Genomic DNA, 27,392 nt, shown 5'->3' on the forward strand with positions numbered 1-27,392 from the left:
TTTCGGGCAAAAAAATTGAGGATTTGCCCCATTGAATGATAGTGCAGACCATTTTTTGCCTTTATATTTTTGACTTATTTATTTGATTTGGCTATCTTTTATCTACTTTTAGGACTTGTGTGGAAATGTAGTTTTAGGTCAAATTTAGGCAGAAATATAGAAAATTCCGAAGGATTTACAAACTTTCAAGCACTTCTGTATGTTGGATTTTTATATGAAATCCACTGCAAAATCTCCTTTTTTTTTTTATTTATTTTTATTTTTTTTATTTTTTACATGCAATTTTTGTGCTGGATTTATGATTCAGGGTTATTTTTTTAATGACTTGGTATTAGGGTACTTTCACACTGGCGTTTTTGTTTTCTGGTATTGAGTTCCGTCCTAGGGGCTCAATACCGGAAAAAAAAACTGATCAGTTTTATCCTAATGCATTCTGAATGGAGAGCAATCCGTTCAGGATGCATCCGTTCAGTCCCTTTAGGTTTTTTGGACGGAGAAAATACTGCAGCATGCTGCAGTTTTATCTCCGGCCAAAAATACTGAACACTTGCCAGAATGCCGGATCCGGCATTAATTTACATTGAAGTGTATTAGTGCCGGATCCCATCCGGCATTAAGTGTTCCAGCAAAACGGATCCGGCTTTCTGATCTGCGCATGCGCAGACCTTTAAAAATGCCAAAAATAATACTGGATTCGTTTTTCCGGATGACACCGGAGAGACGGATCCGGTATTTCAATACATTTGTCAGACGGATCCGGATCCATCTGACAAATGCCATCAGAACTGCCTGCCGGAATCCTCTGACCAAGTGTGAAAGCGCCCTCAAAGGCTTCGTTCTAATTGGGTAGTAGTCTGTGTAACTTGGTTGCTATTGTACTATCCTTAGTAATTGCCCCCTCTGACGGGTCATTGTCTTAGCTGTGAATTTGATTTCATTTGTGCCAGAAAACTGGCGTAGATAAGGATAAATTGGCCTGCCATGCCCCCGTCCCGCCTTTGTCACTCCCACTTTAGGGAAAATGGCGAGGGCGGCGTAAAATCAAGGGAGATGCAACAATGTTTTAAAAAATTCGCAAACAGATAGGATGTGACTTTTTAACGCCAATTTTCAGGTGCAAAGGAGGTGATGAATCTCCCCCAATTACTTTTGGTGCTGGCAGAAAGGCACGATGACCCGATCAACAAGGGCATTTGCTCATTCATGGGGTGATCACCGGCATCCTTCATGCGGGCCAGTTATCGGGAACGAGCATTTATACAAATGGTCCGGCCTGATTATAGGTCCGTGTAATAGGATGCTTAAAGGGGTATTCCCATCTCAGACATTGAGGGCTTATCTCTAGGATATGCCCTCAATGTCTGATAGGTGTGGGTCCCACCTCTGGGACCCGCGCCTATGCTTAGAAAAAAGCCCACAAAGTCCCGGAGGGCGCACAGGCCATGTGAAGCCGCCGTCCATTCATTCCTATGAGAGCGCCACACAATCTGCTGCCCAAAAGACCTGATCGCTGATGCCTGAATGAACAACAGGATCACCTGATGAAAGAGCATTGTGCTTGTTCATCGGGAGATCGGTGGAACATTTAGATGGGCAGATTGTCGGGAACGTGCATTCGTAGGAACATTCGTTCCCGATGATCTGCCCGGTTATCGGCAGTGTGAATCCACATTTAGACTTATCAGAGCCGTTCAGGTTGGATGATACATTTGGTGCAGGGATAGCCACTTTACACCAACCACTGATTGGCTTACTTTGTGCCAAAATCTTGATGCAGTTTAGGTGTGTTGTGCCACGTCTTAAACCATGCGCCCTTCACACAAGGCACAAAAAGTGTCTAAAACACAATAAACGTGGTACAGATCATGCACGCCGTTTTTTTTATTTGGGCACAAATTCATGGCTTCTACAGACATTTTGGTTTGGCTTTTTTTTGTTGTGCGCTGAAAAAGTTTAAAAAAAAAAAGTGTGTTTTAAATGTCGTACATAGTCTTATGGTGTTTTTTTTTTTTTTTTTCCAATTTTCTTTCTTCTACACAAGTTTCATGTGTTTCAAGCACTTTTTCCCCTCCATAGACAAAGGTATAGAAAAACACATAAAAAATGCAAGTACGTGTGGCAGTGTGTGCCGCTTGTCATCATTTTCAAAGACTTTTAAGTTAAAATGTTTTTTTTTTTCCGGGATTTTCATACTGATGACCTATCCTCAGGATAGGTCATCAGTAGAGTTGAGCGAACCTGCCTTTTGGCAGATTCGGGTTTGGGGGTTTAAGTGGATTACGTAATGGATTCCATTGAATGCCTCTAAACTTGCATGCCGTCATAATACAAGTGTATGGCCAGCAGAAGGGAGCCATCAGATCTGGCCATACACTTGTATTATGTGGCATGCCGGCATTGAATCCATGACGTAAATTCACTTAAACCCGAACCTGAACTCGATCTGCCAAAAGGCAGGTTCGCTCAACTCTAGTCATCAGTATCTGACTAGGATCCGACACCCAGTACCCCCGCCAATCAGCTGTTCAAGACGGCACCAGCACTCCTGTGAGCGCCACGGCCTTCTCGTAGCTTACCAACCACAGCGCCGCACATTGTATAGCGGTTGTGCTTGGTATCGCGCTCAGCTCCATTCACTTCTATGGGGCTGAGCTGCTCCTAGGCCACGTGACCGATGAACGTGTTGTCACTGGCCCTATCCTGAGGAAAGGTCATTAGTATTAAAATCTCGGAACAACCCTTTAAATATTAGGGGGCGACATATTTTTTTCAGAAAAATAAAGAAAATGCAGCAACAAAACAAAATGCCACAAAAACTGTGTGTGAACCTGGACTTCGCTAGAATTCCGGAGGTTAGCTTCATAAATGTCTCGGACATTTTGCTCCTTTTTGCAGGACCTGCTGTAGGCCGCACACGTGTTGAACCTGACTGACGCCATTTATTATAGAGGACTCCTGAATCCTGCCAGTGTGGATCCCTGAGGGGGGGGGGGGGGGGCATGCTCCGCTTATGGCAGAGGCTGGTCTTTGGCGTTTGCTGGGTTATTCACTGGATAGGGCTACGTCAGGGCATGGGATAATTGCCCTAATTGAAAAAGGCCGGCCATCTTGGAGCAGGTCCGATCCCTCTTATACACTAGTGACTCGTTCTAAGATATAAAATATAGTTTGTGAAGATTATGTTTCCATATCCGTACAGAGAGATGAACAGGACAGAGTAAAGCAGCCCGAGGTGTATGGAGGATAGTCGTGGATCCTTGTGTGTGCTGTCCATGTAATCTCTGTTCTTGTCCTTTCAGCATATCACACACTACAGATGAGGGGGACATGGTGACACACATACTGTGACTTGTAGGGACCAGAAGTGGCCACAATGGTGAGTATCTGTATTGTATAGCCGGCGTCTGTAGAGCTCTAGGTGATGTGAAGCGATGGCCGTATAGTGCTCCTTGTTATTGTATATGTGTCCTATTAAAGGCTATGATGTACCTCAGTTATTACAGTGGGTGAGCTCCTGACATGCGCACTAAACAGGTCTATAGCCCGATGGGCTAAAACGTACGGCCTAGACGTCTGTATCACATAGAACAACTTCTAGTAAAAGAATAGCGTTAAATGGAGGCCATAAACACTGGGGCTCCCATCAGTCGAACCCACAGCAATCCTACATTTACCACCCATCCTCTGAATAGATGACTACCAGAGCTGAACCCAGACATATTCCCGTTTTCACCCCTACTGTTGTGTGTATGAGGCCTTAAAGACATATTTGGAAGGACATTATGCTAAACCTACAGGGGAATACAGCGTCGCATGCCTCATGTCCAGTGATGTCTTCTCTGATGTAGACATTCCCTTCCTTCATCTTCTCCATTTGGAGATCAGACCACCATGACTATTTCTTTCAGCCACATCTCATCCCGGCAGCCTCTGACACACAGACATGTTAGATTCCTCATTTTTCCATCATCCTCCCCCTCCTGGTGCCTCAACATTGTCATCCTGCTGCTACCCCCAATACTGTGCCCGCTGTTCTCCCCCATGCCCACAAACACTATTGCTCCAAGACTGCCCTAAGTAGTAATAGTGCCCCCAATAGCAACCCCATTAGTAGTAGTGTTCTCCATATTGTGCCGAATAATAATGCCCCTACAGTACCCCCTATATTATTAATGCTCCCCTCCCCCGTATAGTATAATGCCCCCATATAATGCTCTCCCCCCCTGTAGTATAATGCCCCCATATATAATGCTCTACCCTGTAGTATAATGCCCCCATATATAATGCTCTGCCCCCTTATATAATGCTCTCCCCCCTGTAGTATAATGCCCACATATATAATGCTCTCCCCCCTGTAGTATAATGCCCCCATATATAATGCTCTCCCCCCTGTAGTATAATGCTCCCTCACTACCACCAGGTATTTCACACAGTGGTGCCATAGATACGTTTTAAAAAAAAACACATTATACTCACCTGTGTCCTTCTGCGATACACACCACCGCTACCACTCCTCCCGTGAACTGGCGCAGGAGGTTGCGATGATGTCATCGCGACCACCTATGTCGTTCTACTGCCTCATCGGCCTTGGGCCAGACTGCCTGAGGCCTGTGGGGCTGAACAGCGGGGACAGGAGCCAGAGGCCCCCATGAGAGTCGTGACATCACTAGAATACCGTGTTTAATACCGCAGTATATCACACATCCTGTCAGCGCAGCATTTACCACCATAGTAAGCCTCTTTAGAGATCAGTGCTCTGCAATTTTATGAAACTTGTTGAAAGGTTTAAAATCTACCGCTGATTATTAAAATGTGGGATTTCTTGACCGTGAATCTTTTTTTCCTTCCAGCAACAGACCTTGGAGTTGGCGCTGGACCGGGCTGAGGTAATCCCTGCTGTTCTCTCCTTTCTCACACGTTTAGTAGGATATTGTGTTCCTGTGAACCCAGGGATAGAGGCCAGTTTATCCGCCCAGTAAACCTATAGGCATCCAGTGTGCATGCTTACTGAAGGATGGGGCCTGTTGGAATCCAACAGCCTACTCCTTCTTTCTCATATCATCTGCTTTAAGGGGGAGAGTCGGGACACCCCCATAAACAGTACTTGGCCGACATTAAAGGGGGTTTATCCCCCATATGACCGGGCTCCCCGCACTTAATCTACTTGCCTGGCTCTCCGTTCCCTGCGCCGTGTTATGCGCTCCTGGTTCCCGCACCGCTGCTGCTTCTCGCCGCCGTGTGCAGATGAAAACATCCGGTGTCCGGGGGAGCAAGGCAGGGAGCCAGGTAAGTAGATTCAGTATGAGGGGTCCGGGCATATGGGGGCATTTTTTAGTCTCGGATAACCCCTTTAAGCTTATGTGTATGGCCAACTATTGAGAAGTAAAGTCATCTCCTTTTAAATAGGTTTTCTGGTACTTTAAAGGGTGTTTCCCATGAGTGATGTAAAAAATGAAAACCTGACGATCTCTTTCTACCCTGTACTCCACATGGATCCGGAGATCTCCCCATTCATATCTCCAATTGCATGTGCGACCACCTCAGCAGAAATAAGGAAATGCACAGCAGGTGCTGCTATACAGATACATTGTATTGAATCACTCCGTCGCTATACTGAATTTTTAATTATATAGAATTACAAAAGTTTTCAGATTTAGGTGCTTTTTTTTTTAAATGTAGACTATTTTGCACGGGAAAACGCCTTTAATATTAATGGACTGTCCTGATCCGCTGTTCTGTAGTGGCTTTAGCACAGGAGATACTGCTTAACAGCTTTTTGGTGATGGTACGTGGTGCCGTAGACCCACTGATCATATATTAATGGTCTATACTGCAGACAGTCCATAAAAAAAAAAAAAAAAAAACTTTAACCCCTTAGTGACCAGTCTGTTTTTGGTCTCACTGACCAAGCGTTTTTTCTTCCTTTTTTCACAGTCACCTTCCAAGAGCTATAGCTTTTTTTCCTTTTTCCGTCTATGTAGCCATATGAGGCCTTGTTTTTTGTGGAAAAAGTTGTAGTTTCTAATGGCGCCATTTTGGGGTACATATCTTTCTGATTAACTTTTTTTTTAAACTCTTTCTGGGAGGAAGATGGGGAAAAATAGCAATACTGCGACGGAGTTTTTACATTATACATTTTTTGGCATTTATTTTTTTGCATAAATAACATAATATCTTCTCTGGGTCAGTAAGATTACAGTGATACCAAATACATATATATTTTTTTTTTTTTTACATTTTACTACTTTTGTGTAATATACACTTTTTTTTTTTTTTTTTTAAAGAGGAAAATCTTTTTGCATCCCAAGACCCATAACTTTTTTTTATTTTTCTTTCTATGGAGTTGTGTGAGGGCTTGATTTTTACAGGACAACTTGTAGTTCTCATTTATCATTTTGGGGTAAATAAAACTTTATGATCGCTTGTTATTATGTTTTTTTCAGTGAAAGGAATAAATTAGTAATTTTTTTATTTATTTTTTAATGGTATTCACCATAGGGGTTAATTTACATGATCTTTGTCTAGTGCAGGTCGTTACAGACACGGCGATAACAAATATGTGGGGGGGATTTTATTTTTGCAATTTTTTTCATTGAAAAGCATATTTTATTTTAATTTAATACATTTCTTTTTTAACTGGTTAATAGTCCCACAAGGGGACTATAACAAGAAATCTTTTAATTGCTTCTAAAATGCAATGCACTATCCCTATAGTACATTGCATTTTAAAGTCAGTGCTATACTGACATTAACCAGCAGGCTGCGCCAGAGAGGCTGCTGGAAAACACTCAAGGTAGGCTTGGGGCCTACACCAGGTGCCAGCCAGCCTTTACACACATCGGCACCCCGCGATCGCATTTGCTCAGTCATTGCTTACATGCGTCGGGTGCCATTGACAGTGGCATGGAAGGGGTTAAACAGCCCAGCTCGGCACTTCTGCCGGCCCGGGCTGTTAGAACAGGAGCGTGGCTCTAATGTGACCGCGGGCGATCTAAGGCTGTTAAAAGGTGTATGGGTGGTCACTAAGGGGTTAAAGGAATGATCACAACATACATGGAATAGCTCATTCTGTATTTCCTGTAGAGTTGTATGGAGCGGCAGAACACATCCTTAGCTGTTCTGATGCAGGGGTCCTAGGGTTCGAACCCCCACAATATAACATTTCAAAATATGTTCTCAACATTTCCAGCAGAAATGCTCGGTCACTGTAACTGTAATATAAATGTTATGCAGTTAAGGTGGTTGTCTGGGTTCAGAGCTGAACCCAGACATATCCCTATTTTCACCCAGGCAGGCGCTCTGATTTGGGAGATGCTCCCCCTTGCCCTGCACTGTATCGCGCAGGGCAAGGGATGTTTGTTTATATTTTTACACTGCCAGGTGGAGGCTTCCGCCTAGCAGTGTTCCCAGTGACGTCACCAGCACTGATGGGCGGGTTTTATCCCTGCCCTACCCGTTTAACAGGCTAGGGCGTCGCTAAAGCCCGCCCATTAGTGTCAGTCACCTCATCGGGCTCACTGCTAGGCGGAAGCCTCAACCTAGTATACCTATGGAGAGCCCGGTACGTCACCGGATCAAAAAAAAAAAAGACTTTGCCCTTCGCAATACAGCGCAGGACAAGAGAGAGCATCGGAGCATGAAATGCTCCGATGCTCATGTCAGAGGGGCTGCCTGGGTGAAAACGGGGATAACTGAAAAATGATTTTGATGCATGTAAAAGAATAAAACTTGCGTAGCGACCTTCAACCTCTCCTGATTTGTCTCTCTTAGGCTACTTTCACACTAGCGTTTTAGTTTTCCGGTATTGAGATCCGTCATAGGGTCTCAATACCGGAAAAAAACGCTTCAGTTTTGTCCCCATTCATTGTCAATGGGGAATCTGAACAGAACGGAATGCACCAAAATGCATTCCGTTCCGTTCTCGTACCGGAGAGCAAACCGCAACATGCTGTAGTTTGCTTTCCGTCCTGGGATGCGGAGCAAGACGGATCCGGCATGACCCCCAATTCAAGTCAATGGGGACGGATCAGTTTTCTCTGACACAATAGAAAATGGATCCGTCCTCCCCTGACTTTCAATGGAGTTCATGACGGATCCGTCTTGGCAAGGTAAAGATAATACAACCGGATCCGTTCATAACGGATACAGATGGTTGTATTATCAGTAAGGGCTTGTTAATTTCAGTGGTTCCGCAAAAAAGAAAAACTGAATGTACTCCGTATGCATTCCGTTTCCATATTTCCGTTTTTCCGTTCCGTTCAAAGATGGAACATGTCCTATTATTGCCCGCAAATCACGTTTCGTGGCTCCATTCAAGTCAATGGGTCCGCAAAAAAAACAGAACACATACATTCCGTACTCCATATGTCTTCCGAATCCGTTCCGTTTTTGCGGAACCATCTATTGAAAATTTTATGCCCAACCCTATTTTTTCTATGTAATTACAGTATACTGTATATGCCATACGGGAAAACGGAATGGAACCGGAAACGATACTAAAAACAAAAAAACGGATCCGTTAAAAATGGCCTGCAAAAGACTGAAAAAGCCATACCGTCGTCTGAAGAAGCCCTAACGGAAGCGTTTTTGCTGAACCCTGCCGGATCCAGCATAAACGCTAGTGTGAAAGTATCCTTAGTAACTACTTGGATTCTTACTAGAAGTTTATGACTGAATTGCCAACAGTCTCTCATAAGAGTCCAGTAGGGTGTTACCAGTGTGGGCGTGTCCTTTCCCATTTGTGTCAGACGGTGCAGAAACACCCCCCCCCCCCCCAACTGGTAACGCCCATCTGTACCTTTATTGCAGGCTGCTGGCAATTCATTCATAAACTTCTAGTAGGAGTAGAGGAAAGGCACAACACAGGTTATTTCACGGGGAATGTAAGTAATTGCTAAAACATGAGGCGACAGGTCCCTTTAAATAAAGTGTGATTTTCAGAAAAAATGTTTTTACATTATGCTGACTTAAATTGGGGGCGGGGAGGGGGGGGTCTACCTCGATGACTGTGAGAATTATTCCAACTCTCCTTTTTGTATTTTCCAGTATGTCATTGAGAGTGCCAGACAGAGACCTCCAAAACGCAAGCATTCATCCGGATCGAGGTGATTCCCAGTCTCCCTATTAGAAACGTGTGATGGATGTAGCGGGTATTTTTCTTCCGCACATGTCTGCGCCGCGGCTTTGTAGACGATGAGGCATTTGCTCCATTCATATGTCTTGCTTTCTAGCGGAGCTTCCATGTTAAGCAGAGTTTGGTCCACAAGGTTCTCAGGCTAAAACATCTTCTCTTCTTGCCTACCACATCTCAGATTACTCATATGGAAATGTAATTACATTCACAAGTAAGCGAGCGCTGAATGCCAGGAGATGTGTGTCAGTAGGAAGCTGCTGTGTGTGCCAGGTGTGCACAAGGAAACAGATGTCAGCGCGCAGCACCACGCTCGCGGGCAGGGGCCTCACTGATCTGACTGCACGTTTAGCCACATGTAGAAACCATTTATATTGTGATATGTATACTGATAAGCCCTAAAACCGCCTGCCTAATACTGTGTAGATCCCGCTTGTGCCGCTAAAACACAGTTCTCACCCAACAAGACATAGGCTCCACAAGATCTCTGAAGGCGTCCTGTGGTATCTGGCACCAAGAGGGTTGCAGCAGATCCTAAAAGTCCTGTAAACAACAGTGTGGAGCCTCCATAGATCAGACTTGTTTTTCCAGCATGTCCCTCAGAAGCTCAGTGATCTCAGTGCCATCTGTGGAATGTGAAGACCAGGTCATTGCCAAGTCCCTATTAGACTGCCCAACTTTCAGACCAATTATTGGGGACAAGCGTTCATATGAACACTGATTGCCGATATCTGGCTCGTATAATCTAGCAGCCATTCACCCAATGAACAAGCAAACGCAGATTCATTGGGTGATGGGCATCAAGATGAACGATGCCCTATTTGTACCCATGAAACTGGCTGACCTGCGCATTTGGCAGCTGAAGGTCTTCCTGTCATAGCTAGCATTAACTTTTCCAGCAACTGCAATGTGGCAATGGACCAGATGTGCTAGGCTTCTCTACACTTATGCATCAGTGATGCTAGGGTGCTTATGACCCTGTGGGTTTACTGTTTTTGTTTGCACTAACCACTGCATAGGGAGGATACCCCACAAGACCCGCCATTTAGGAGATGCTCTGACCCGGTCATCTAGCGATCACCAGCCCTGGTCAGCATTGGGCTACTTTCACATCTGCATTTTTAATTCAGGTTGTGAGAACAGTACTATCCTTGTCCGTAATGCGGACAATAATAGGACATGTTCTATTTTCCTCTTTCGCCTATGACAGCACCCCTGGAGAGACCGCCTCCACCTCCTCAGGACAGGAAACGGGAACCAGAACTGCCCTTTAAAGAAAGATCATCCCCTCTACCTCCAGTTCTGTTTCCTGTCCTAAGGGGCAGGAGGGAATCTGATCCGCTAGAAAAGACTGGAGCTGCGGGGGCCCCGGCTATTGTTAAGTGTGAGGAGGGTTACCCCATGCGGCGCAAGACTCCTTTAGGAGCCGCTGCAGAAGTCTGGTCTCCCTTCTCTCTCCCTACCTCCTTTTGTTCCCCCTCTCTGGTCCCAGGGAGGTTTCGATCTTTTTGGGCTCCTGCAAACCTCTGCGGCCGTGTTCGCATGTTCAGCCACCGACCAGAATGCTGGATTTACTTCCGGGTTGCGGCAGTGGGAGGAAGCTGATGCTGCGGACCGGGAGGGGAGGGAGCCGGCTTCCGCGCGCCGAGAAGAAAAGCCCAGCCAGCTCACTGCCATGCCAAGTGGAGTATGTTGGCAGTTTCCTCCATTCTGGTTTGGTTGCTGTGAAATATGGAGCAGGCTCAGCCCACTAAAACCACCAATGATACATCGGTACCAGGGTGGGGTAAGAGGGGTTATTCCCTAGCATGAAATTTTTATAATAGTGCTCATGGGGTCATGTTTTGTGCTTAGGTGTCTAAGGAGTCTTCTAGGAAGACCTCCAGAGCAAAAGAAAGGGGATGTGCTGTGAGTAAAAAGAAGCTACCTTCTGCCTGGGCAAAACCCCTATGTCAAGTGTGTATCGGCAAGTTAATGGAAGAGGAGGCTCTGTCTTTACTGGGCTCTCTCAAGCTCCAAGGTTTTTCATGAACATTGTTTCAGAAATGATGGCCCACGTGAGGAAGAGGGAAATCGTCATTATACCATACCTAGACGATTTTCTTCTTGTGGCCCGGTGAAGTCAGGTTCTTTAGGGACGGATTGCCTGGTTACAGGAGGTTCTAGAGAAGCTGGGATGGGAGATAAACCTAGAAAAATCCAGTTTACGCCCGAGCCGGAGATGCAGCTTCCTAGGAATGATTTTGGACTCCAGTTCCCAGAAGTGCTGTTACCCCTTCAGAAGGCTTTACTTATCAGATCAAGGGTTCAGCTACTTCACTGGTGTCCGTCAGTCACCCTAAGAGAGGCCATGTCTGTGCTGGGTCTCATGACAGCAGCTATTCCGGGAGTAGAATGGGCCCAGTACCATTCGAGGCTTCTTCAGATTCTGCGGGATTGGGACAAATGTCTCCTCTCTGGACACAGAGGTCTTTCTATCTCCCAGACTCTGAATTCCTTGGGGTGGACGGATATGCAAAATTTTAAAAAGGGGTTCCTTGGACCAGGAAGGCGGTTCTCACCTTGACCATAGATGCAAGCCCATGTGGGGTCCCTGCTATTGCAGGGGAACTGGGACAGCGATTCTCTGTCCCAGTCTCACAATTTCAAGGAATTGAATGCGATCAGGTTAGCCTTAGTACAGAGTCTCCCGGCTGTCAGAGGCAAAAACGTCAGAGTCTACTCGGACAACATGACAGAAGTGGCCTATATCAATCAGCAGGGAGGTACAAGGGCTTAGGGCCTCATGTCTCTCACTCATCAGATTTTCAGTCTAGCAGAAGCTTCTCTATTATCTCTTTCTGCAGTACATCTAAGAGGTTCAGACAGTGTGAAAGCGGACTTCCTCAGTCGTGGGGAGTGGTCCCTAGATCGGGTGGTTTTCCGTCAGGTTACAGCGTTGAGGGGATTACGGAGATAGATCTTTTTGCCACCAGGTCAAACTGGAAGGTAGAGGTTTTCTTTTCCCTATCTCCGGGGGAGCATCCGAAAGCAGTGGACGCATTAGCCCAATGATGGTGGCAGGGCCTTCTTTATGCATTCCCCCCTAAAGTTGTTACCAAGGGTTCTCAGGAAAATCTGAGAGGAGGGAGCCACGGTAATAGTTATAGCTCCTTTTTGGCCGAGACGGGTGTGGTTTTCCTGGCTCCGCAGCATGTCAATAGCGACCCCATGGGTGCTTCTGGAGTCCCAGGAGCTTCTGTCTCAGGATCCAATCTTTCACCCAGAGGTGAAAAGTCTGCACCTGACTGCCTGGTGGTTAAAAGGGAATTTTTAAAGAAAAGGGGTCTCTCTGAGGATCTAGTTAACACTTTGTTGGCCAGTCAGAAGAAGATCACTTCTAATATCTGAGTGTTTGGAGGGCCTTTTCCAGATTCTCCCTGAGATTTAAATTTAGTCCTCTCTTCTCTTACTTCAGACCCCTTCAAACCTATTGAGACGATCTCTCCAAAGATGCTCTCCCTTAAACTTGAGTTCCTTCTTGCCATTACTTTGGCTAGAAGGGTTAGTGAGATCTCTGCGCTCTCGGTCGACCCTCCCTACTTGGTAATCTTGGAACTTTTTACCAAAAGTCTCTTCTCACTTTCACCGTTCTCAGGAGATAGTGTTGCCTTCCTTCTGTGCTTCCCCTAAAAGTAAGAGGGAATCAATTCCATTGTTTAGATATTAGGAGGTGTATTTTGCAATATTTACAGGTCACTCAGCCTTGGAGGTCCTCCTCACGTCTGCTGATTTTGCTTCAGGCAGCTAAGAAGGGATCTGCTGCTTCTTCTCAGACTATTGCTAGGTGGATTAGACAAGCCATTTCCTTAGCTTACTATTCTAATGGAGTTGTTCCGCCCTCTGGATTTGGGGTTCAGTCTCTACTTCATGGGCAGATCAGTCTCTACTTCATGGGCAGAGAGAGCTTCAGTTTCTATAGAGCAGATTTGTAGGGCGGCTACCTGGAGCTCTCCACATACTTTTTTTTTTTTTTTAGGCACTATAGACTTCAGATACCTTCTAATGAACGTCTTACCTTTGGCCGTAAGGTGCTTCAGGCTGTGTTCCCACCCTAGATAGGTTTTCTTGCCTATTCTCCAGGGGTGCTGTCATAGGAGAAAGAGAAATATTAGATTACACTTACCGGTAATCGGTTTTCTTTGAGCCTTTGACAGTACCCGGTTAATTCCCATCCCAAAAAAAATTAAATGGATGTGTGTGTGTGTATATATGTATGTGTATATGTGTGTATATATATATATATTATTAAAAATAAATAAAGAACACAAAGAAAAAAAAAAAGATGTATAATGTTTAGGTTATGAAGATATTCTGTTTCTTAGTTCTCGAGAAAAGGACTGGAGGTAGAGGGGATGATCCCTCTTTTAAAAGGCGGTTCTGTTTCCTGTCCTGAGGAGGTGGAGGCAGTATCTCCAGGGGTGCTGTCATAGGCTCAAAGAAAACAGATTACCGGTAAGTGTAATCTAATATTTTTGAGGAACGGACATACGGAAACTGATGGGGTTTTTTTTCCCCGCGGACCCATTGAAATGAATGGTTCTGCATATGGTTCCCAAAAACTGAATGGACACAGAAATAAAATGCCTTCATGTTAATGAGCTCTTACTCAGGTCCTATTTTTCAATTAGTCTTGTGACTACTAATAGCCTTATTTTAACAAGTGCCAGTTTTTTCTGAAAAACGTAACTTTTATTGGCTGATAGTTAAATCCCTCCCCGGACCATTATATACCCTTTAAAATGATCAGTGTGTCGCCACGTTATTGGTAGTCACACATTGATCATTTTAAAGGGTATATAATGGTCCGGGAAGGGATTTAACGATCAGCCAATAAAAAAACAATTACGTTTTACAGAAAAAACTGGCACATGTTAAAAGAAGGCTATTAGTAGTCACAAGACTAATTGAAAAATAGTGTAAAGAGCCTTTTATATGTGTCTGGGTCCAAATTATGTAAAAAGGACTTGCTCAGGTCCTCACACTTGCCCGCTTTTCTTCCTTCTGACTGATCACTTTGCTGCCTCATATCCCACCCATTGGCAGGAGTTATTGTCACTAGATGATGAGTGTTATTCACTTCCCTGATGTTTTATCTGGTCAGTGTATATTGTAGTAGTATAAAGTACATTATAATAACCACAGAAACCTGTACGTTATAAGTTCATCATTGATGAAATCTTATGCTGATTTTCTATATTGGTGCCACATTTTGCCCTATAGAAGTCCATAGAGATTGAAAAAGTGAAGCAGCCCCTTTATTTGTATTATGTGGAATTGTTGTTAGCATTTGATCTGTCATACGTTGACTAGAATGGGCTTATTTCTTAAGCTCTTACCCCATAGTTTTGGTTGCTATGGGCAACTAAGCCAGTTCTACTTTACACCACTTTTAATAAATCTCCCTCATCGACTCTTCAAGGTTTCACATACAGAATTCATAATGGGTCAGTGTAATATTTACACTGCAGTATTTTGTCCCCTGCTGCACATTATGACCATGTACAGTGACACCATCCCTTATCATTCACTGCCCATACATCGGGCATTGTAATGTAGCCTGGAATCATGTTCTTAAAACCATTCCTACCAGCGGAAGCTCAACTTTTATACCTTGGTTACGCTGCTGAGATACCGCCCCATCTCCTCTTCTTCCTCATGGTGTAATCTGGTCATACAAATGATCCGGAGGAAGTCCTTCGCTGGATCTCGTGATTTTATTGTGTTCGGCTCTGCAGATAGTTGCTTGTTTCTGTATCAGGCAGTTCTCCCTTCTCTATAATGTGAGTGAACGGGTGGATTCACTGGGATGGCAAACTCATTGCTGATCTAACAACCATAGAACAAGTTGATGGACTTTTACAGTGATTTTTCTGGGAGATGAGTTTCCCAGCTGCTGACAGTCGCAAAGCTAGCAAGTGGAGGTGGTGAGACGCCAGCAGCAGCTGGAGGACCGGGGCATAGCTGGCAGTGTTCGAGCAGTGGGCTCTGACACAACTCGAGCACTGGGCGATTTCCTGGAAAGCTTGATAAGGAGCTACCAGACATCATATAATGGAACTAGTCATCGGTGCTGTGTTTGAAGTCTGAGCCACGTTTATCTCCAGAGGTTCTTCTCCAAGTGTTTTAGGTAGTGCTGGGAGTTTTCTCATCAAGATAAATATGAAACATGAATGGCAGAGAATACTGCATCCAGATCACTGCAAGACATCAAGAGAGTCTGCAAATAGCAGCAGCCAAGCGATGACTACAGAGAGTTTTTTTGAGCTGGTTGTTATTTTTCTTGGATCTGTCTCAGCGAGAGGAGTCCAATTCATGCCACCTGGGGCCATGCATCACTCTGCTCGCTGTCAAAAGTAATTTACCGTATGAAGATTTGGATGTTTCGAGGCCAATTTGACAAAGGTAGAGGAGAAGGGCTTTCAACGTGTGTACCTGAAGGCCTCATGGCTCCTCTAACAGCACGTTCACACAGAGTACTCCTAGAATAACTTCTTGATAGATAGATCCAGCGACATCAAAATCTGAATCACTCAAGTTTTCTAATCTCTAATCACCTGAACTACTCAGTTTAGCTTTTTTCAACGGCGCAATAAAACAAGAGACTCATGGCAAACGCCATAAGAAACAAATCTGACATTGAGCCAGCTGAGCAGGATCATACCAAACAAATAACTGTGGGCCTGCAAACGTTCGTTGGAAAGAAATTCAAAGATTTCATCTCTGCCAAATCTATGGTGTTGTTTGAACTGATGGAGCTTTGGCATGTATATCTCATCCAGACTTGAGGGAGCCACAGGAGGACTACCAGCAAGCGGCAGAGACGGCTCATGCCATGAGTGTTGTGAATGACCATGCAGAACGTGGGGTGGCTCCTATTCCAGAACTCGGTGGTCTTCTGACCAAAAGATGAGGCACAGCTTCAGTTCTTATTGCAGATGGTGGAGCAGCACTGACTGCAGGAAACACACAGGGGGTTATTTGCCAAGCTGAAATACGCCTAAATTGGGCATATTTCAGCCGCAGCAGGGCGTGACTTGGGCGGGGAAGGGAGTGGGCTGGCAGGCCCGTCTCATTTACCATTTTCTATGCCCGTTTCAGGGTAGAAAAAGGTCTAAATGTAAGACGGCTCGGAAGCTGTCTTACATTTAGAAGCGGCGCTGAATACGCCAAAGTTATGAAGAGGCCAGCGCCCCTCCGGCAATCCACCGTCAGCGATGGTGCTTTATTAAGATCGAAGTCTAAAACGCCGTCTTAATAAATGTGTCCCACAATGTCAGGACTGCGGGGTCTGTCAAAAGTGTAAAAAGGGGTCATTTATTAATCTGAAATACGCCTAAATTAGGCGTATTTCAGGCACAGATGGCAGCACAGCGTTTAGTTGCGCCTCTATCTTTGACTTATCCCCGCTCACGCCAGGTCTAAATTTGTGGGCGCGGCATGGACGGGGACGGGATGGCAGCCCCGTCTCATTTTCTACGCCTGTTTTAGGCGTAGAAAATGGTCTAAATGTAAGACAGATCGGAAGCTGTCTTACATTTAGAACTGGTGCTGGATGCGCCGAAGTTATGGAGAAGCCTGTGCCTTTATTAAGACCGGTGTCTAAATGTGCCTCTTACTTTTTTGCTTCGAGCAGTTGTATACTAAAGAGCAGGCTTATGAAAAAACCGACTTTAAATACAGTGTAAGGCCTCATGCACATGGCCGTATGTATTTTGCAGTCTGCAAATTTTGGAACCGCAAAGTACAGTTGCTGTCCATGTTGCATCTGCATTTTTATTTGCAGACTCATTGACTTCAAACGGTCAGTGGGCCGCATTTTGCAGCCAGGTATAGGACGTGTTCTATCTTTTTCAGAACAAAGATGTGGATGCTTTCTGCATCAGTATGTCCTTTCCGCAAAAGGAGTATGTCGGCAAAATGTGGACCACGGACCCCTTGAAGTCAATGGGTCCGCAGAAAGAAAATGTGGACAACACACAGACCGCATCCGTATTTTGTGGATCTGCGATTTGCTTACTGTAAAACAAAATAACCTCCACCGATTTCCGCTGCCTCTCCGATTTTGACACTGCTCTGATTCCCAATGCTCTGCATCTCCTCTCCTGGCTCGACATGCCAAGAAAGGCCTGCTCAGCCAATTTCGGGCTGAGGTAGGTCAGTGTTTGGATGAGCGGACCGGCCAGGGCAGCAGGACTGGAGCAGCCTCGGAATAGCAGTGAGGGGATCAGTGTAGGGCAGTAATGGGACTTTTTTTATTATTTTTAACATTTTATGGCCTGTATTTTTAACTGCTTCCATGAAAATCCATCAAAGGGGGTGATGATATGCCATCGCTTTATGATTGGGGGTGGGGGTGACCTCTGGTTTAACTATGGGTCCCCTTCTGTACAGTGCAACTTCTGGCCACCTAGCCGCGCAGGGAACCAGCGTGCAACATGTCATCACTTTATAACATAGGATTAACCCATTAAGGGTGCTGTGTGGCCGTGGGATCCGCATGTGGATTAACGCTAATTACTAGGCTGCACCTGTGCCTACTAAATAGCAAGCACGGGGTGGGCCGGCAAATAGCGGTAATCTGCATCTGGATCTCGCAGTTGGACCGCGCGGCATACAGGCACCCTAAGGCAATGGCCTCCGGCATACATGTATAACCATCCCTGTGATATGTAAAAGCAGTCTCTTTACATGGTGTCCGTATTCTTCCTTAGGAAATCTGTGTTCCATAAGCTGTATGACCTGTACATAGAAGAATGTGAAAAGGAACCGGAAGTGAAGGTAAATGGGCCGTGATTTTTGGAAACTTGAAGAAGCCCCTGTGCATATAGAGTGCTCTATTAGCACAAGTGGTGCACGGGGTCAGGTTGTTTTTGGACGAGAGCTCTTTCTAGGTAGAAATTGGGAGTGATCTTTTTCTCCCGTGCATTAGATTGGAAACGTTTCTGGCTGGAGCGTGCTTCTTCTACTCTTGCCATAAAATATGATTTCATCTCATCTCAATGTCAGGTTTACCTCTAGCTCATGCTTACCCCGTTTTTTTTTGTCTGGAAACCATTACCCCTGACTGTATGTTACCGTCTCCCAGGTGCTAATTGAAGCACATATGGAGTAGATTAGCTGGACTTGTAGACAGGCAGTGACCTCATGGCTCCAGATAGCCACGGGTGGTCCTTGACTCATTTTCTTTCCCCTGCTACTTATAGTATGTTCTGAACTGTGATCTGTTCTACTTCTCTCCATTTAATTAATTTTTGGTCCTTAAAGGGATTGTCTCATCTCGCCATTATTAAAGTGAGATTAGACTCCGTCCACCAGCTGACTGGGAAACAGCGGAGCTTGCCGGCGCACTGTGTTTTAGTGGCTCCCATTGCGGTTCCCATTTCCCTAACATGCACATGCTCTACTGTTTCCCGGACAGCTGGAGGTCAGGACTGTGTCTCATCTCACCTCAGTAATGGCGACATGACACAGCCCCTTTAAAGGAAACCTAATATGTTGAAAGTGCAGTCCAATTTGCAAACAGCATAGCATCCTAGAGCAGGACGAGCTGAGCATATATATATATATATATATAGTTATATGGCAAACGGTTCAGGAAAGCTCATTTATTCATTTAAATCTCTGCTCTGTCTGTGCTTAGGAGTCCAGTGGGCTGTTCCTCTCAGTGATTGATCTCTTTTTCTTTCTTTCTTTCTTTCTTTCTTTCTTTCTTTCTTTCTTTCTTTCTTTCTTTTTCTCTCTTTCTTTCTTTTTCTCTCTTTCTTTCTTTTTCTCTCTTTTTCTTTTTCTCTTTCTTTCTTTTTCTCTCTTTCTATCTTTTTCTCTCTTTCTTTCTTTTTCTCTTTCTTTCTTTTTCTCTCTCTTTCTCTCTTTCTCTCTCTCTTTCTCTCTCTCTTTCTCTCTTTCTCTCTCTCTTTCTCTTTCTCTCTCTCTCTCAGATTGCAAACGCTTCTGTGCAAAAAGCCCAAACTAATAAGAATATGGATTAATGAGGTCAGGAGATGAGTAAAATACAGTCATAAAAAATGCTTCCAAAGGTGTCCGTAGCCTTAAAACACATGAACATTTGAGGGACTTGATCTTCCTGAGGGAGCTGGACCAGAAACTCCTCTGATGCCTACTGTTGTGCCCGCTAACACCATACTGTCGCGTGACTACTACACTTCATATGACTTCTCACCAGTCTTTCAGCAGATGCTTTTTGGTACTCTTATTTCCATCAGTTTTCAATACAGGGCAATTAATGATTTCTCAGGGTATCCTTTCTCTGCCTGCTACATGTAGCTGTCCTTCATCTAAATTATCACTGCCATCTAGAATCTGGCTTCTTTGGGACAATCCTTCCATGGTCTCATGTCCTTGCCTTCAAATTAACCTTCCCTTCTAAGAGCTTCTTGGCTACCCTATTTTATTTTAATAGGATTTTCTGGCCTGGGAGCTGACGACCCCTGGGGTCCTCCCCTACGATCCTGAATATAAAAAAAACAAAAAAAAAACACTCCCCTGTCCGCGGACCTGTCACTGTTCCATTCCCAGCCAATTACGTTTACCAAAGGACCAAGAATCTGTTTGATCCTGTAACCGCTGTGCCCAATCAGCGGTCACAGTGGCTTTAACGCTACGTCACAGCAATGGTACCGTTCAAGCCGATGTGACCACTGAGGCCTGTGATTGGCTGCAGCGGTCACTGGACCAAGTTGCTTCCTGGTCCTATTGAGTGGGTTTTTTATGTTCAGGAAAGGATCCCAGCAGTTGTCGGCTCCAAGGCCGGACAACCCCTTCAAGTGTTCTGTTCCCTCTGGCTTTTGGCTTCTCCAGTTCACTCTAGGGTGCTCTGTAGCATTGGTGCTTGGCCAATTGCAAGATGCAAGCTTGGGTCCTATCCCTTATCGCTATCTTCATCTCTTTGTCTGTCTTGGCTCTACGACCAGTACATCTCATATGCTGACACTTATGATTTTTGTTATTTGCAGGGGTAAGTTGTAGTTATAAAGAGTAGCATTGTTTTAACCTAGATGATACAGTAGTTTTCTGTTCTCTGCTGCAGAAACTAAGACGAAATGTGAAACTTCTGGAGAAGCTTGTATTGCAGGAGTCTCTTTCTTGCTTGGTGGTCAACCTCTACCCTGGCAATGAAGGCTACTCCCTGATGCTCCGGGGCAAGAACGGATCAGGTAAACTGGCTAACGGCAAAGAACTATAGGCGGCTTACTTATCGTAAAATGCTGTCACTTAGGACTAGCCTACTAGACGGAGTCAGCCTGTCCAATAAAATTTATAAAGGAATTAATTGCAACTATAAGTCCCATATCATTGTAGACTTTTTGGCTACTGAAGTGTCTGATGAGCTAGAATCCTGAGAATACATAGATGAATATGGTTTGACGGTTATATTGCGAGTATCATTATTATTCAGGAGTTGAAAAAAATCACTTAAAAGTAGAAATTAGTTTTTTGAATGACTCTTTCCTACTAAAGCGGCTTATATAATTACTTGCAGATTCAGAAACCATCAAGCTGCCTTATGAAGAAGGAGAGTTGTTGGACTATATAGATGCAGAAGAATTGCCCCCCATTTTAGTGGACCTTCTGGAAAAAGCTCAGGTTTTTAATCTCTTGAATTCTCTTTTGGTTGTAGATGATGTGATTACAGCTGCCATAGAAATTTGACATGTCTGGTGGTCTAGGGCAGTGAAAGGATGCATGCTCCACTTTCACAGCTTTCTACTGGCAGTCCAGTCCTTCATGGGGGCCTGGGCAAGCACTCGGTCCCCTCTCCCAAAGCCAGCCTTATTGACCATGACAAGAAGCTTTTCATTGAACAGGGCTTTTCCTAAAAGAGGCTTGGTGGGTGGGGTGGGGTCATTATTAAGACCGGCCTTTTGGGCGCTGGTCTTAATAACCCCTATGGCGGTGGATCCGCCGAAGTTATGTACAGGCGCCGGCCTCTACATAACTTTGGCCTATCCAGCGCCAGTCTAAATGTAAGACCGCTTCCTTGCTGTCTTACTTTTAGACCATTTTCCTACTGGTCCGTCCCTGGCCAAGCCACGTCCACTTTTATTTTTAGATCTGGCGTGAGCAGGGAAAAGTCGCAGATTGTCGCACAAATGACCTTTACGCCGCAATCTGCACCAGAAATACACCTAATATGAGCATATTTTTTGGGATGGTAAATGACCCTCAGTGGTCCTCAGTTTGAGCTCAGTGGGGGTCCTGTGAAGCTGTGACAAACACCACAGCTCCAGTCTCCTCGCAGATTACCAATTACATTGCCATCTATTTGGTACTGACTGTGCTTAGTATCTCGCCTCAACCCCACTCACTTGAATTGGACTGAGCTGCACCTAGGCCACGTGACGGATGAACGTGACATCACATGGCTTAGGAAGAAACCTAAGTGCTCACGGAGCGGCGCAGCCTCTTCCAACAGCTGATTGGCGGGGGTGTCGGGAGTTGTACTCTCTCCTATCTAAGATTAATGACCTGTCCTGAGGATAGGCAATCAATATGAAAATCCTGAAAAAAACCTTTTAACAAAATATATTCTGTGCAGGTAAATATTTTCCACTCCGGATGTGTAATAGCTGAAATACGTGACTACAGACAATCTGGCAACCTAAAATCACCAACTTATCAAACCAGGCATGTCCTCCTGAGGCCAACCATGCAGGTGAGTGTTACTTAGTGTAATTGTCGTTTTAGGTCATTTTTCAGAATAATCTGCCATGTGTACACATACACAGGACATGGAGAAACAGGGGCTCCTGCTCCTTAACTCTCTGTAACGCAACCTCAGAAGTAGTGGAGGATATTACCTAGCACAGTGATGCCCAACCTGTGGCCCTCCAGCTTTTGTAAAACTACAACTCCCATCGTGCCCTGTTGTAGATTGATAGCTGTAGGCTGTCCGAGCCTGCTGGGAGTTGTAGTTTTGCAACAGCTGGAGGGCCGCAGGTTGGGCATCCCTGACCTAGCAGAACTGAGCAGTTGAGACGTGAATCCAGCAGTGAAGTTAGACAGTAAATCACTTACAAATCGACAGCAGCCGCTCGATTCTCTTCCTCCCCCTCCATAGAGTTCTGTGAAATCTATTCCTTCAGTGAGCAGGCAGCTCGTCTTCACTGAAGACAGATCTGAGCAGTGAATTATCAGGTAGTGAAGATGATGGGGAGCAGGAGAGGAGCTGGATATAATTCAAAGTTTCTTATTCGCCTGTGCTAATCATTTAGGACATTTACTCTTTAAAGGAAATCTGTCACCAGGATAATCGCTATTGAAGTAAGCTATGGCCTAATAGCACTTAGTACCGTATTTCCAGATGTGCCTTTGTTTTAGCAATAGATGTTTTCTATCGTCTGAAAATCCAGTTTATTTGGTATGCAAATGATCCAGTAAGGTGCCCAGAGGGGCGTCACTACTGCAGCCCAGACACGTCTCCTGTCACAATGTGTCCACCCCTCCCCATCCTACATCACATTCGAGCCATAACTCTGCCCCCCTTTTCCCTGCTCCCAGCATGAGGGCAGGCTTGGGCACTAGCAGGGGGCATGTCTGGGCTACTTCCTGCAGTAGTGACGCCCCTCTGGGCACCTTACTGGCTCATTTGCATACCAAACAAACTGGATTTTCAGAAGATAGAAAACATCTATTGCTGGAACAAAGGCACATCTGGAAATAAGGTACTAAGTGCTATTAGGCCATGGCTTTACTTCAATAGCGATTATCCTGGTGACAGATTTCCTTTATCATTTTGCATGTTTGCAGTGTTAGTATTTATGTACATTTAATGAAGACAACGTGTTCTCTGATCTTAAAATGACAGTATATTCGTAAAGACAGTTTTAGGAGCTATTGTTCATTTATTGACATAAGAAAGTTATAGGGGATGTTCTGGTGTATTTATGTAGAAATACCTCAAAAAGACATAACAAAATTGAAAAAAAAAAAGTCATGCTCAGTCACCTCATAATTATCTGCCACTCCTGTTACATCGTTCCATGCGCTTTACTTTCTGGAGCCTCTGGGCACCGAAGAAATGCCCGCTCAGTCAATCACTGGCTGAAGCAGGGCACTGCTGCAGAAGCTTTCTGACCGAGCAGGTGTTAAATTGGGAAGCATCAGGGAATCCATGAGGGCCCGTGCACAGGACCGTATGCACTCCGAGACATACGGTACGTGAGCCGGCCATATATCCCGGAGCTACATCGATCATGCGCACGGGAGAGCACAGCATCATAGATCACAATGATGCTGTGCACGTCGGGCCGCCCGCAGGACTACTGTCCTGCACTCGTATGATCTTGTCATTGTGGGACAATAGCCCCCGCGCTATTGTTTGAGATTGCGTTTGTGGGGTGCCTATTGGAAGACAAAGGGAGCTCCCTGCCTCTAACTGCACAGATGCCTTGGTCAATAGTGACATCTGAAGGGTTAGAGCAGGGTGCCAGCTGTACAACGCTTCTGAGGCCACATTGTCACCGCCTCACATTATTCCGCCTCTGAGTGTTATAGCAACATTCTAGTACGTCAGTGAGCGACAAGGGGTTAAAGTTTATAGCAAATTTTTGACAATACATATACAGCATTCTTGTTTATGGGATTTGTTTAGTTTTTAGTTTTATTGTTTTTTGGTGGGTATGGGTATTTTTCTGCCATTTTTCCCATAGGCTTCACTATAGAACCCCAAAATTTTTTAAATCTGACAAAATAAAAAAAGGGAGTTGTCAAACATAAAACTGGTCTATCATCAAGAGAGAACAGTTATCAGGTCGGCGGGGTCCAACACCCTGCACTTCCGCTGATCGGCTGTTTAGTTGTAGCTCCAGTGCCAGAACTACACCGCTCCATCCATTGTGTAGCTTGTAACTGCAGCACTTCAGCGGGAACAGCGATGCAGTAACCAGCGCTCTCCTCTACACATCGGATGGAGCCGCGTAGTTCCAGGATCGGAACTACAACTTAAACACTCGATCTAATATTGATGGCCTATATATCAAAATCCTAGAAACTCCTTTATAATAACTAGGCTGCAGTGATGCTGGTTCCATAGTGATATTACCGCACTATGGCAGCCACTGGACCATGTATGGTCTAGGGAAGCAGTGTCACTGCAGTCTAGTAAACACGCTTGACATTACTGAGAAGCTAACTCCTTCCTGACCACCAGTATCCTAGCAGATCATAGTCGAAGGGCCTGCCACCTTCGGTACTTCAGCTGTTGTGAGACTACAACTCCCAGTATGCTCCAGTCACTTCTGTGGGCATTCAGAGCCATGCCAGGCGTCACATTTTCACCACAACTGGAATGTCAGAGGTTGCTAAAGCCTGCCTTAGTTGAACATTTTTATTCTAGCTGCTAGTGACAAAAGAATGTGAATAACAAGCTCAGGCTATAGCGGTGACTTCAGGTGTACCATTACCTGGATATTTTTGATAACTGGACTGAACCCTTCTATATTGGTACCTGCAGATGTGAGTTATTTTTTGTATAGTCTGAAATGTGCATTCATATACTTAGAAAATTATATTAAAGCGACCCTTCAGTCAAAACATTGTAAATTTTATAGTCAACGTACCTGGTGCCCACCTCATGGATGACCCCGTACTCTTCATGAATTCTGGTCCTTTGTTTGCATCATCACAAAATGGCAGACCTCCCTATGCAGTGTGTTCTTAGAAGGTTTAAGTAACGCCCTCTCCACTGCCCAGTGTTGGACACCTTGGTGATGTCATCAGTGCTGTGTCTAGTGAACGCCTTCCATAGGGAAGTCAGAGACTGTGGTGGCCAGTTTGTGAAGATGCAAATGGTCACCAGAAATGGCGGCAGGATCATTTATGAGGGGGTTACCAGGTATGTTGACTACACATTTACCACTTATTTGACTCTTGATTGGAGTTCATGCTCTCCATTCACTTTGAGGACCCATTCTTGAGCTATCAGTGGGTCCCAGACCCATCAGACGTTTATGGCATATACTGGCAAATGTTCAGATGGGGTAACCCTTTAAAATAAGTTTTCCCTTTTTGTTCTCTGTTTGAGTCTGTCAAATCGAAAAGCTAATAGCATCAATTCATTGTATTTTTATTAGAAACGGGGAACAGCTAAATCAAATTTCTCATCCGTCTCATTGGGGGACATGGGCATTGACCATGGGTATAGCTGTTGCCGCTAGGAGGCGGACACTAAGCACACAAAGTGTATGCTCCTCCCTCTTCAGCTATATCCCTTCCTGCAGGGATCAAGCTAATCAGTTTTTAGCTTAGTGTCTGTAGGAGGCAGACCTTCCTGCGTTGCAGGACTGCTGGGTGGGAGACGGGAGGTCTCCCACCCAGGAGACGGGAGACCAGGGGGTCACCCAAACCCCCTTCTCGTTCCTGCTCTCTAGATGAAAAGGAGGACCAGAGGTCCCTGTAAAAACCTCTGTCTTCCGCCAGCAAGCGCATCACCACGGCCGCCCCAGCGAAATTCCCCTCTGTTCCGGTGTAGCGTGCCTCACCAAAGGGGCCGCACACCAAAGGTGGTGATCCGGCTGGAGTCAGAGGGGAAGAAGACGTCGGACAAGTGAGTAGGAGCAGTGCTCCCCTCCACCCTCCCTCCAGTAACCCCCTCAGTACCACCTCCAGTGCCCCCCTCCAGGACCCCAGCCAGTATTCCCTTCTCCCCAAGTGTGGACTTGGGCAGCAATCTCCTTTAAGGGTTAACATACCTGGGACGCTGCTGCAGCAAGGGGGTAGCGTCTGCTGTGGCTTCCCGGGCTGACTGCGTCCTCTGGAGTGCATCGGGAGAGGAGGGGGCGGGGTTGTCCTGATGAAGCACCGTTTCCTATGTCAGCTTGGTTCTGGGGCAGCCGGGTCCATTATTATTCGAGGCCCCGGTTTATGTGCGGCCTGCAACTGTAGGCTTCCCTGCGGTGGCCCGGGACGCAGACGTTGGGGCGTGGTCTGAAAGCGAGGGGCGTGGCCTGGTATGATGGACAGGCGCTAGGGCTGGCAGCGTTTTGGGGGGCAGGGCTTGTGTTCGTCCCGCCCCCATGTCAGCGGCAGAGCAGTGGGAGAGTGGGCTCCGCCCACTGCCAAATTTTTAAAGCTCCTGGCGGAAAATGAGGGTCTGACTGGCGTTTGGAGGGACACAGGCTGGGTAAGGGTTGTTTGTCCCTTCTTGCAGGGCCTAACCTTCCCATTTGCCTCATTGGGGTGACAGGAGTGTCATTATGTCTGAACCCAGGTCCCAAAGCAGGCGGTCTCGCACAAAATTTCCATCCCCTCAGTCAGACTCCCTCTGCTTTGCGTGTGCTGTGCCACCATCAAGCGGCTTGGCCCTGGACCCATTACTTCTTGCTGCCCAACCTACGGAAGAACCAGAATGGGCGCGTTCCCTGTCTAGGGTGGTACAGGATGTCTCCAATACTAACAAAGCTATTGTGGATATATTGGGGCGTTTGTCGGCAAGGCAGTCCTCTGACCGTTCCGACTCTGGGGATCATGAGGCTCGTGCCCATCGCGGCCGCCCCACAAAACGGGCCAGAACTTCCTCCTCCAAAAGGGGTTCTGTGTCTCCCGTGTCCCCAGGCTCTCCTCCTCCTGCTAGAGAGTCTCACTCCGACATGTCCTCAGCTGAAGAGGCATGTCCCGAGGAGAGAGGGTCAGATGAGGATGTTGTCTCACCGGAGGGTCAGTCGCCCAAACTATCCTCCATGGTGGACAATTTTAATTACGGCAGTTATTGAGACGTTGCAGATTGAAGATCCCGCTCCGTCATCTGCCAGCTCGGGTTTTTCCTTTCGAAGGTCCCGTCGCTTGCACAAGTGTTTCCCCAACCACCATGAGTTTGATTCCTCTCTCTCCAAGGAGTTAAATTTTCCAGATAGACGTTTTATGTTGCCAAAATGCTTTAACGTCTTTTATCCTTTTCCGGAGGATTTGACTAAGAAATGGTTGGCTCCACCTATAGTGGACCCGCCAGTTTCCCGCTTGGCTAAACATACTACCTTGCCAATTGCGGATGGGGCTTCTTTTTCTGATATCAAAGATAAGCTGGAAGCGTTTGCAAAATCTGTCTTTGAAGCAGTGGGCACAGCGCTGCAGCTGGTGTTTGCCTCTACATGGATGAGCAAGGCTATGGGGGAGTCGGCAAATAACTTACGTCAGGGTCTTGAGTCGGGAGTCCCCTCGGAGGAACTTGCCAATGTGGCCCTGCAGCTCTCGCATGCCAGTGCAT

At 45.7% G+C, this 27,392-nt stretch overlaps 1 protein-coding gene across 1 annotated transcript in view; it reads left to right on the forward strand.

Annotated features, from left to right (window-relative positions):
- The window catches only part of SUPT20H (SPT20 homolog, SAGA complex component), a 93,450-nt gene that overhangs the window by 6,474 nt on the left and 59,584 nt on the right, over positions 1-27,392 (forward strand). Inside the window, 7 exon segments of the mRNA XM_040426104.1 lie at positions 3,300-3,376; positions 4,851-4,886; positions 9,046-9,104; positions 17,884-17,950; positions 20,220-20,346; positions 20,673-20,776; positions 21,729-21,845. Of these exon segments, the coding sequence (XP_040282038.1) occupies positions 3,374-3,376; positions 4,851-4,886; positions 9,046-9,104; positions 17,884-17,950; positions 20,220-20,346; positions 20,673-20,776; positions 21,729-21,845 (513 nt within the window). The 5' untranslated portion in view covers positions 3,300-3,373.

Source organism: Bufo bufo, chromosome 3 (assembly GCF_905171765.1).
Source record: "Bufo bufo chromosome 3, aBufBuf1.1, whole genome shotgun sequence".
NCBI classification, from domain to species: Eukaryota; Metazoa; Chordata; class Amphibia; order Anura; family Bufonidae; genus Bufo; species Bufo bufo.